This window comes from Cetorhinus maximus, chromosome 21 (assembly GCF_964194155.1).
Source record: "Cetorhinus maximus chromosome 21, sCetMax3.hap1.1, whole genome shotgun sequence".
In the NCBI taxonomy this organism is placed as follows: Eukaryota; Metazoa; Chordata; class Chondrichthyes; order Lamniformes; family Cetorhinidae; genus Cetorhinus; species Cetorhinus maximus.
The window spans coordinates 11734241-11746937 of NC_135899.1; the positions used below are offsets into that span (position 1 = coordinate 11734241).

The following is a 12697-nucleotide window of genomic DNA, read 5'->3' on the forward strand; positions in this document are numbered from 1 at the left end:
CAGGTTGAGGAATTATAGCTGTTTACCCGTCCTTGTGCGTTTTTACAGCAATGTGAAAACAATCATACTTTTTATTTCCCTATACCAGCACGGAAATTGCCTGATTTACTCTTTCCAATTTTAACGTTTCCCTTTTTGGATAGAGAATTTGTGATGTCTGGGTCACTGCTGAGACGAAAGTTTAATAACTTTCATAATATTTTACTGGTTTATTGTAAAATAGGTTTATGGAGCGAGCATAGTTGGGTCTGTCTGTGTGATTTAATTAAATTTGGAGTTAAGTAGACTGCAAGCTTGGAATTATAAAAAGAAGCTAGGTGCAGAAATTGCTTGAAATGCGTATGAGTAAACATGGATGCCGGCTTAGCATGTAAGGTGTGAAGGGAATTTGCACTTTTTTTAGGTAAATGAAGGGACTTCTTGGATTTCAAAGGCATGCTTATCTGTTTACAATTAGCCGGATAAGCTAGGCTGAGAAGTGTGTTTATTTTTCCCAAAGGTTACTGACAATCTTGGCAACATTAAAGATTTTGTATTATGAGCAAGAGTTTCAAAGACATACAGAACAATAGAATTTAAATATTAGAGAGAAGGAAACATATATACAGGAGAATCAAAGGTTATGTGAGGAGAGGGCCATGTAAGATCTAACAGGAGTGTGTGAAACAGCCTTCAAGAAGCCTCTGGCCACTTGTGCCTAAGTCTGCTATGCAAAGTAACTGAAGCTGGGGAAGCCATTTGAAATTCCACTGTTAAGTGGATATTGCATTATTTGCAGGTTTTGTTTTGGTCTGTTGCCTTAAAATGTAACTGGGAGTCAGGTCAATTGGGAATTCAGGATTTTTTATCGTAATAAGTAATTGTAGTCTTATGTGTGTGCTTGAAGTCTTTTATTTTATTAATAAATGCTTTAATTTCATTTTTTGATATCCCTAACGGTCTTGGTGGGCTCATTACTTCGGAATTCAGTGCGCATATCTTCTCGTAATAAATACCAATTACAAAACCGTTGTGATAGCGTGACCCAGTTTCCCTTGGGGGTTTGTCCGTCAGGCACATATCATCTGCCACATCATAACACCGATCCAGGACTGCAACTTTGTTACTATCAAACCCGTCTAATAAATGTTTTGGTTCTGATAGAATAGACAACCTTTTGCCTTTTAAACTAGCTGTATTTGCAGCTGTAAATATCAACAACTGAAAGAGTATTAATCGTACCTCCTCAAAGCAGCTTCTATATCTACATGTCTGAAAAAATGTCCCTGGATCTGTGACTGGTAATCATTTTTGCGTTAGGCCTAGCAACAGATATCGACAATCAGCCCCTTTCAAAGTCAGCCTAGCCCACGAAGATCTAAAAAGACTTTAGCAGCTCTGTTTATTATTTGCAGTGCAAATTTTTATTGAACCAGAATTCAGAAGAACAGTCAACGTAAAGCAGCCTAATCGTAAGCCAACCTAATGTTACAAGATTGCACAACAGCTGGTTTAAACATCACCCCACTGTTCTGATTTTATTATTCTTTTGAGGAAGATGAGTGTTGTTCAAAATACACCACATGTGACTTATTGGTTAATCTTCTTTCATGTGGCTACACGGCAAGTTTGCGGGATCCAGTCCACCACATCTTATGATGTTCGCCGTAAGCCCTTAAGCGTTTAAAAGTAAGTAGCTGTTAAGAAAAGGCAGTCATTGGGTACAATGTTGCACTGCACTCAGAAAAGCCCCCTCAGCAATGTTATTTCATGCTCCTTCATCAATCTGCTTAAAGGGTAGTAAAACTACATTTTGGAGAAGTCCAGTTGATACAAAATGAATCACCATTTTGGGTTCTGGTGCATGTCGTGTTTTCTGCGAAATTAGCGGCCTTGCCATTTCACAATCTGTGTCTCTCTCACAAATCGATCAAAATGTTCTCTAAATTAACTTGAGCAAATATTTTACACTTGCGATTCCCCACCGCCAACACCCCACCGCCCCTTCCCACCATCCCCACCCCTGGCCCCACTAACCACGGCTATGCATGATAAGCCCTTGCAGAAACTACACATGTATAAATTATACATTGCAAGGTGACGTTTATCAACCAATTATAGTTCTGGCCAACATGAGTTGAATGTAATCAACATAGAGTAATGCTCCGATTTCCTCCTAGAATTTTCAATGAATCTTGATGTAATTAATATTCAATGTTAAAACATTAAATCAATTTATGTTATTTCCTGAGCATGAATTAAACGCCACGGATTTTGTGATCAGCCCTGAAACAACAGTGCACTTGGGCTTGTCCTCAGGCATTTTACAGGGCTTTGCACTCGAACATGCAGTGACTATAATTTGAAAACAGCAACAGTTCCATTTACAGAAGTGTAGCACATTGTAGAGCTGCCCTCTCGGCTGCCCTTTCTGCTCGGGACTTGTGAAGAAAGTTCTTCAACATGGCTGCTTAAAGTGAGTCCAGTCTTTTCTCTGTGCGGGTCTAGGGATATGGCTCCTCTCTGAACAGGGAAAGCAATTGTGCATCTTCTTAATCAAGCAATTGTAAAGAATCTTTACTGAGGCACAAAGGACCTGAAACAGAAAGTGTAAAATGCAATATTTAGTCCAATGCCATAACAGATACAGAAAACGAAACTAAGCTACGGATGAAATTAAGAGACAACGAGAGAAAAACGAAGAAACAATACTTTTGCAGGCATAGTCAACAATAACCAAGCCCTGAAGGAATCAGACCCCACAATTGGAAAAGTAAAATTCTCAGTTTTGGGGAGTTCTGTGGCAGTAATTAAGACTTATCACAATCAAAAAAAAATCACTTACAGTTGAATATAAAAATATATGTTTTGGCGTGTTTAGTGGGTATCATAGCTAAATTCCCCAACTTAACCTTGATCCACGAATTAGAATGTGATTTTCATTTTAGTTTAATAGTGATGGATCTGAGCAAGTTGCAGTCAATATTACACCTTGTTCCGAGTATTTGCCCTGATTCTTCATGCAATTAGTATGTAATGCCAAATAATACACATCAACTTGTTCAATAGCCTGTGCGGCTGCAATGGTGTTTCCCGCTTTGTTTGAAAGCAAGTTTTGACAAAGGAATACGCAGAAGTGTCACGTGAATAGAATAGAATGCGTTTCCTGGATTTTATAATCGATAACAAAATATTAAAACAAAAGATGAAAATGGAGTCGGCCACATTTATCGTTTTAAGGGGAAGCGGAATGAAAGGACATTAGATAATAAGATCAGATTCCTTTCCTTCTAAGACAACCTTCTCATTCCAGGTATCAATCCAGTAAAGCACCTCTGAATCGCCTCCAACACAATTACACCCTTCCTTAAACAAGGAGACCAAAACCGCACACCATGTTCGGGATGTGGTCTCACCAATGCCCTGGATAACTGAAGCATAACATCCTTACTTTTATGTTCAATTCCCCTCCCAACAAAAGATAGCATTCCATTAGCCTACTTAAGAAGATAATTGTTGATTCCGAGTGAAAACTGAAAACGTTTGTAATAACTGGGAAGTTGGTTGGATAAAAAGAAGCAATGCAAATAACTTGCATCATTCATGTTATTAACAACCTTGAATTACAGTAGCATGTTATAATCTTCCTATCTGTGGCATCACGTACTCAGTGACAATATTGAATCCTTTGCATATAAGTTCTATCATGTTGTTATCACCTCTTCTTTCTCATTCAAACAAGAACATACTATACCAGCTGTTCTTTTGTTTCCAAAAGCTAAAATCTGACCTTCTCTGTATTGGAAATGATTTGCTTTATTTTCTAGCAAAATCAAATATTCTCTTTTCTATATTGAAGGCAAAAGTATGTAACTCAGCCTTGTATAGTGTAAATAAATTCATGCGTTTTCAAATATCTATCATGGCGTTATTGTTATTGGTCCTTTCAGCACATTTATCTCGCCATTAGGAATTTATTGGAAACACATAATATCTGTTCTGATAGTAGAAATAAACGAATAATTATGCAGAGAGCAAAGGATAAGATGGACTGAAGCGCGGGACATGTCAATGTTTATCGCTGCCCCAAAAATTGTTACAACAGGTCAGTCAGAATGGTGGCTGTGTGAGAGAAGTGGATATTTTTAAAATTCATTTACGGTATGTGTGCTTCGCTGGCTGGGCCAGCACTTATTGCCCATACGTAGTTGCCCTTGAGAAGGTAGTGGTGAGATGCCTTCTTGAACCACTGCAGTCCACGTGGTGTAGGTTTATCCACGGTGATGTTAGGGGAGGAGTTCCAGCATTTTGACCCAGCCACAGTGAAGGAACGGCGATATATTTCCACGTGAGTGTGGTGAGCGACTTGGAGGGAACTTCCAGGTGATGGTGTTCCCATCTATCTGCTGCCCTTGTCCTTCTAGATGGTGGCGGTCGTGGGTTTGGAAGGTGCTGTCTAAGTAGCCTAGGTGAATTCCTGCAGTGCATCTCGTAAATCGTACACACCGCTGCTGCTGTACGTCGGCGGTGGAGGGACTGAACGTTTTTAGATGGGACGCCAATCAAGCGGGCTGCTTTGTCCTGGACGGTGTCAAGCTTCTTGAGTGTGGTGGGAGCGGCACTCATCCAGACAAGTGAGGAGCATTCCATCACACTCCTGACTTGTGCCTAGTAGATGGTGGACAGGCTTTGGGGAGTCTAGGAGGCGAGTTCCTACCGTTGTCAGACATGAACAGCTAAATAGATAACATAGCAATAATTGGCCTGCGATATTGAATGACCTCGTAGGTTCCAAGATATGCAGCTAAGCTTCCTGTTGGAAGACTAACGTGTACTTGTCACATTGTTCTCTCAAATTTTTGTATAAAGATAATCCAAAGTTATCATGGTGCGATTCGACCTAGAGCCCAGAGCTTCAATCTGCAACCTACACTGTTCTCTGCTCTCTAAACACCGTGCATAAAAGTGAATGCGATATTACTCATTCCTGCACGAGCATGCACTTCTAAGAAACACTGCCATCTTTATTGGTGTTTTCATTTAGTAAGAACGGTTGCGGGATGGGGTGGGTGCGGAGAGAGTTGCATCAATTTATTTCGCCTTTTTAATGCTAACTTCCCGTGTAAACCAACCACGTTATAATTCAAATACACATCCAGTTCCCAAGGTTTATGTGCGACGGGACAGTCACCGCCATAGATTTCCAGAAAAAGTGACCAACACATACGTAAAGGAACCCTTACGCCGCTGTTCTTGGGTGGGGCTGAGGATGAGTGAACGGGACTTTCCGCGGGTCTGACGGTAATGTCACATGGGAAGCAGCAACAAACCCTTCCGAACGTAGGGATGGGACAATGGAATTCTATCCATTGTAATTTAGAAGAATGGAGGTGATCTTATTGAAACATATAAGATCCTGAGGGGACCTGACAGGGTGGAGACTGAAGGGATGTTTCATCTTGTAGGAGAGACTAGAATTAGGGGGGCACAGTTTAAAATAAGGGGTCTCCTGTTTAAGACATGGGTGAGAAGTCTTTTTCTCTCAGAGGGCCCTGAGTATTTGGAACTCTCTCACCCAGTGGTCGAGGTGGGGTCAATGAGTATTTTTAAGGCAGAGATAGATTCTTGACTAACAGGGGAGGCAAAAGCCATCGGGGTTGGGTGGAAAGTGGAGTTGAGGCCATAATCAGATCATCCATGATCTTATTCGATGACGGATCAGACTCGAGGGGCCGAATGGGCTGCTGGTGCTTTTACGTTCGCATGTTGGTAAAGGATGAGGTTTAAAGTTTACCCATTTCCTTAAATATCACTGCACAACTTTTACTGAAATAGAAGGATTCTCGCAATCTTTGCTTCTCGTGGTAACTTAAGTTTCGGATTAAGTGTCTGGCTATTTTGATCCTTTCACAAGTATTTCATAAATAGATTTTTTGCTGAAGCCATGAAATTGCAACAGCTTCTTAGCAAACATTTGAAGCTTGTGACTTAAATAAGAGTGGCATTCTGTATTGTTATTCCACTTAAAAAGTCAAGTACGTACGTACCTTACAAGACAGGAATGAAACATCTTATTGTACATTTGCCAAAAATAAGTATCATGCATCGCTTGAAATATGCTTAAGAACTACATGGGAATCGTTGCCCACGTTCATATGTGACCTTTCATATAGAGATATGTAGCCTGCATAAGATACCATCCTCAGTTTCGAATCCTCTTTTCTTGTTCTTCAAGGAAATGCTGACAAGCCTCTTTCAATGTTGTAAAACATCAAGCTTCCCGATTTCATCCTCTAAATTATTTTGCTACAGCACAGACCAGGAGAAACTCTGCAAATAATACTCTTCGCTAAGCACGTGAAAGTAAGTGGATTTTTTCTATAGCTCTGCCCTTTATTGAAGCACCGGTCATGTTCAGAATTTATCTGCTTAATGTTCTACTGTGCTTATTGGTAAAATAGGAAAAACATTATGGAGAAATGGAAGTTCCAAATCTTTCATGCATTCAGGGGATGTGGGTGTCGCTGACAAGAACAGCATTTGTTGTCCATCCCTAATTTTCCTTGAACTGACTGGCTTGCTAGGCCATTTCAGAGGACAGTTAAGAGTCACCCACATTGCTGTCGTTCTCGACTAAGAACGGCTTGCATTGGCTTTCGATTCACCAATGACTCAAGTCAGAAATTCGACTCCCTATCTCTAAATCTGTCCATAGCCCAGTACCACCTTGTCGCCCCTTCAGCTCTACATGGTGATCCCATCATTCCCTGCCTCTGATCTACTCTGCATCTGCCGCACCACAATACGCCTTCAACCCAGCATTAGGCCACAGTTTCTGTTGCCTTGGTCTCTGTCTTAGGAATTATCTTCTGAAACCTTTCAGCTTTTCCAGCCTTGCTACGACTTTTTAGACCGCTGTTAAAACTTAACCTACAAGAGATTGGTCAACCCGCTGGTCGCTCTGTGTTCGGTTCGGAGTTTATCTCACCATTCCTCTGTGATGCGCCCTTGGACCAGAATCTACACTAAAGGAGTACAACTAGCCATCTGGTGATCACAAAGCACACGAAACTACCCTTGTCCACTAGTGTACCGCATGCCTGATAGTCATTTCTACTGAAGTCACTCGAACTGAATATTCAGCGCAGGTTGTGATGTGTACGTTCGTTTTCAGCGCTTTCGCTGCTGAACGAGAAGATGATGGGCTGAAGCCCCACTTGATCACAAAAGTCAAGGTTAACACTCCAAGGCAGTAACGAGTGTGTGCTGCATTATCCGAGGTGCCATTGTGTGAATGAGCGGCTAAACCGAGGACTTCTCCGCCCGATCAGGTTAATTTAAGAAATTCCATGACAGTTTCCGAAGGAGAGAAGTGGGAGCTATTCCTGGTGTACTGGCCAATATTTATCACTCAATCCACAACACATTATTTTGTTATGGTCACACTGGTGCGTTTTCTAAATTGCTAAACTGGCTGCACTTCAAACGTATTTCATTGGCTGTAATGCCCTTTGGGAACTTCCCTGGCCTAAAAAAGGTACTAAGAAATGCAAGCTTTCTTTTGACTGTTATGCCGCCTGCTTTTAATCAGTGTTTATGTTCAGCTTCATCTTTGCGAGGATAAATGCTGCTATTTACTTTAACAATATAAGGCATATTAATGAATATTGTTTTAATAGAGTCAGTGATAATTTAAGCAAAAATGAATTGAAAAGCGTAGCAACTGTAAAGAATAGAAAAGAAAAACGAATTCTACTGTGGTGTCTTAGTGCAGAATAATCCAGTTCAGAAGGGGAGATAACGACACGTGGATATTGAAGTGGAATGGTTCCAACTGCCAAAAGCACACCGTCCATATCTGAATCCCCTGGCAGTCGTCGATTACATTTGTAATGCCCGTCCATTTAACAAGCATATAAATATAGGTCTTAGGAGTAGGAATAGGGCTTCGAGCCCACTCTGTCATTCAATAAGATCATGGCTGAACTGGTTGTGGTCTCAACTCCACTTTGCCGTCTACCCCTCCATAACCCTTGACTTCCCTGTCTATCAAAAACCTGGCTAACTCTGCCTTGAATAAATTCAATGACCATAATCCACTGCTTTCTGAGGAAGACAATTCAACATACGAACGACCCTTTGACAGGAAAATAATCTCATCTCCCTCTTAAACTGTGTAACCTGGTTCTAGTCTCTTCCATAAGTGAAAACATCCTCCCGGCATATACCCTATTAATTCCCCTCGGGGCCTTGAATTTTTCAATAAGATCACCTCTCATTCTTCTCAACTCCAATGGATACAGCCCCAGCCTGTCCAACTTTATCTCATTGAGTTTTCTGGTCAACAACCTGATAGTCGAACACTATAAAAAAGATGTAGGGGTCAAGCGAAGTCTGGATTTCCTTTTTCATCATCGCAACTGCGACGGAAATCCTAGAAAACGCGGTTTATCGCCGAAATGTATAGAAATTGTGAAAAGGACAGCTGCCATGCGTCCCAACCACTTCATGTCGGCTTTGCCCTGCAGCATTGTTTCCACTTTAATCCCCAGATTTCTGCATCTTTTCCCCTAACCTATGGCGGACGAGTGGAGGAACACAGCGGAATATTTCCTCCACATATGTAAAAAAAAAACCTGTACATAAATCAGCGACCAGCTTCAATTGAAGAAGCTGAAGTGTCAGGTGGGAAGAACTTTCACTGAAAGCTGCGAAATTACACATCAATTGAAAAGGCCTTTGTAAATCTCTTCTTCCTGATTGCCTTCACAGACAAAAGCAGAAACATGTATCCAGATACGCTACTCGGTGTCCTGCTGATTTCTGGTAAGCCTTTAATTTATTTGAAACAAATATTTATATTCGTTAATGGGGTGTGGGCATCACTGGCAAGGGAGCATTGCACGCTAATTGTGCTTGAAAAGGTGGTGGTGAGCCAACTTCTTGGATTGCTGCAGCCCTTGTAGTGGAGGTACACCATAGTGCTGTTAGGAGGGAGTTCCAAGTACTCCACGCAGAGACATGATGGGATGGATATATCGTGTTAAGTCAGGTAGGTGTATAGCTTCGAGGTAAATGTGTAGGTGCTGGTGTTACCATGCCTCTGCTGCTCTTTCTCTTGAGGTGGTAGGCGTCGCAGGGTTTGGAAGGTGCAGTAGAAGGAGGCTTGGAAAGTAGCTGTAGTGTATCTTGTAGATAGTACGCACTGCTGTCACTGTGCGCCAGTGGTAGAGCGGCTGAATGTTTAAGCTGGTTGATGGTGTGCCCATCAAGCGGGCCACTTTGTCCCGGGTGATGCCAATCGTCCTGAGTGATGTTGGAGCAGCACTCATTTAGGCAAGTGGGATTTGCTCCATCCAAACTTGTGCATTGCAGATGTTGAACAGACTTTTGTGAGACGGGGGGTGAGTTATGCACCGAAGAATTCCAAACCTTTGACCTTTGTGGGGCATCCAGTTAGAGTTTTGGTCCATAGTATCATCCGGGGTGTTTTTATGGGTTAGTTAGCGTTGATAACGCCGTTGAATGTTAAAGGGGGATGGTTAGATTCTCTCTTTTTGGATGCGGTTATTGCCAATCAATTGTGTGGTGTGAATGTCACTTGTCAGTTTGCAGCCCAAGCCTGAACGTTATCCAGGTCTGCTGCATGCTGGCACGGACTGCCTTATCTATAGAGTTAGGGATGGAAATGAATATAGCAAGCATCGGCATACAACCAACAACCAACTCCTGCAGCCATTCCCTGGGGCTCAGATGATTGGCCTGCAACAACCACAACCATTTTCCTTTAAGGTAGATCTGACTCCAGCCAGTGGGTAGCATACCTTGGATTTCCGCTGGCTTCAATTTTACTCGGGCTCCTTGATGCCACATTCGGCCTGGAGCCAACTGGTTCAGATGAAAGGGAAACTGAACACGTTGAGAAGCTTATTGCTGACTAAATGTTCCTTTATATCAATGCTCAATGGTGTAACTGCCGCCGATTTACTGATGATTGAGAGTAGTGTATTGGGGCTGTAATTAGCTGGATTACATTTGCCTCACTTCTCGTGGACAGGCCTTAGGCAGTCAATTTCCACAGAGCCGGATTGATGACAGTTTCGTAGCTATACTTGCGCAGTTTGGCTTAAAGGTATCTTTGGAAAAGTGCCTACAACCCATTTGATTTTTAAAAAATGAGAGGCCCATGTGTTGAAAGAGATAGGATTCTGAGGGGACTCGACATGGTTGATGCAGTGAGGACGTTTCCATTTGTGGGCGAGTCTAGAACCAGGGGACACAATTTAAAATATATGGGTCTCCCATTTACGTCGTAGGTGAGGAGATTTTTTTTTTATCTCAGAGGGTCGTTATGCTGGAGAATTTTCTTCCCAAGTGAGAAGTGGGGACTGGGTAACTAAATTTGTTGAAGGCTGAGCTACACAGGAGATTCGATAGTCATGTTGCCACTGAAAATCAGGGGATGCAAGTAGGGGTTGCTTTTTTGAGTTCGCCATTAGCCGCATCTGAGTTATTTGCAAGTTATCAGGACAGGTAGATTGAAATGTGGGGTAGATTTGTCTAACGAGAGTAATTGGCTTCTCTGTCTTTCAGCTGTTGCTGCTGCCGATATCAAATTAACTCAAAGCCCACGGGTTATCGAAATAACAGAAGGAGGGGAGTTTCAACTTCTCTGCACATTTACTGACCTTAAAGCGGAAACAGTGTTTGCCGTCAAGTGGTACAAGGAAGTATTGGGTTGTGAAAGCTGTAAAGTTATGAACAAATCTGGAGAGTTTATTGGTAGAGTCTTGGAGGAAAATCAAAGCTCTTTAAGATGGTTTCAAATTACAGTCATGGACGCAAGACAGAATGATTCTGGGATATACTATTGTGAAATAGATTCAATTCAGTTTGGCAAAGGAAACGGAACGGGCACTCGGGTAACAGTAGAAGGTACGTTTCTATTGTGCTAATATCTGTCCTTCTTTGCATTAATTCTTTTCATCAAAACATTCAACTACTTACCCCTCCAACATCCACTCGATAACTCTCAGATAAGGGTTATAAAGAAGATTTATACATTTCGAATCTCTGGAGATTAATGCCCGGTTATTAAATTCTATAGCTAAATAATTTGCTTAACACGTACTCCATAAAAGCGTAAAATGCAAACTTCATTTTTTATTAGCCTGGAAGCTATGATTAAATGTGTAAACTGATTCACCATATTTCATTCTATTTGAGATTTTGCATTTTTCTGGTCGGATTGTCATTTTTACCCGCTTGTTAGGATTTACCGTATGTAGACAATCTAGCCCAGCTATTCTTTAATTAAATTAAATGTCCCCGACTTTCTTTCTTCTCTTGAACTTGAATTCGGTGAGATTACCCGAAAACACAGCAGTACGTTCCAGATGTATGCCATTGACACTCACCATCACCTCTTTGGGCCCTTCCATTTTTTTCTAATTCTTCAAACTGGATGAGCAGCTATTTCCTGCAACTAAACATTGTGAAGACTGAAGCCATCGTCTTCGGGCCCCGCAAAAAAATTCCTTTGATGTCCACTGCCTCCATTGGCGATAATTATCTTAAACTGAGTAAGACATTTCGCAACCTTGGTGCATTATTTGACCCCGAGTTGGGTTTCCAATTACACATTCGTACCGTCACCATGATTGTCTATTTCCACCTCCCTGGTACCCCTGGGCTCTAATGCTAATTCTCATCCATGCCTTCGTTATCTCTAGATTCGACTATCCCGATTCGTTACATCTTTCAATCCCAAGTTATCTTGTGTTTATTCAAAAAACAACTTTTCGTAACTGAACTCGCTCACAATCTCATTCACTAATCATTCCTCTGCTTGCTACACTTCATTTGCATCCATACATTAGAACTTTAAAATCCTCGTTCTTGTATTCAAATTCCTCCATGACTTCCTCCCTCCCTATCTGTACTCACCCTTCCAGGCCTGCAGCCCTCTGCGATATCTATCCTCCTGCAACTCTGGCCTTCCGATTTTAACCGCTCACTATTGGCAGCCCTGCACAATCTGCCAAGATGCTAGGGTCTGGAATTCCCTACCTCAATCTCTCTTCCTCTCTCTCTTTTTCGCTTAAACCGCTTGTAAAAACAAAGCTCATTGATCAAGCTTTTGGCCATCTATCCTTATGTTTCCTTCATTGACTCTGTGTCAAAAAATGAAAGAAATGTTATTTGTTATTATTGTTCTTGTTCAGTCTGGTCAATCTTTAGGAGACTTCGCTGTTTTATTTGTAGCCTGTTATCACTAAACGTGCAACCTTGGCTTGATGATGATATGCAAATATGCGTGCAAATGCAACTATTCACCCATGGGTATATCTTAAATTCAATGCATGTGCATGCGTTTATAACCTATATCGCAGCTTATTCGCCAGGTAGCATCCTCGATTATTCCAAGGTCACTGAATCAGAGTTGATGCCGCCATTTTACTACAGGACAGGCCCTAAGTCTCCTTCAGGTCTGTGGATAGTCCATACACAGACAGCTACACGCACTCTCATGTAAACTTATTCATATGATCTTACGTAACTCGGCAGAACGCAAAAGAGCCCCAGCAAATTAAAGTAGTTGAAAGGGAAGCTAAATACTTAATTTATTTTAAAAAATGATCTTACAATGATCCAAACCTTTGGCGCTGCATTGACAAAAAAAAACATAGGATGTCATTAATAGTAATCGTTTCATGTT

The 12697-nt window shown here is 41.5% G+C and overlaps 1 protein-coding gene across 5 annotated transcripts in view; it reads left to right on the forward strand.

Moving 5' to 3' along the window:
* LOC144695678 (uncharacterized) overlaps positions 1-12697 on the forward strand; it is a 36798-nt gene that overhangs the window by 11581 nt on the left and 12520 nt on the right. For 2 of the 5 annotated variants that reach the window (XM_078566613.1, XM_078566616.1), the window contains exons 1-3: positions 6218-6342; positions 8752-8805; positions 10573-10914. The exons of the other annotated variants lie outside the window; for them this stretch is intronic. In XM_078566613.1, coding sequence (XP_078422739.1) covers positions 8766-8805; positions 10573-10914 — 382 coding nt within the window. In that variant the 5' untranslated portion in view covers positions 6218-6342; positions 8752-8765. Of the gene's footprint in view, positions 1-6217; positions 6343-8751; positions 8806-10572; positions 10915-12697 lie in introns of those variants that run through there. 5 annotated transcript variants of the gene reach the window in all.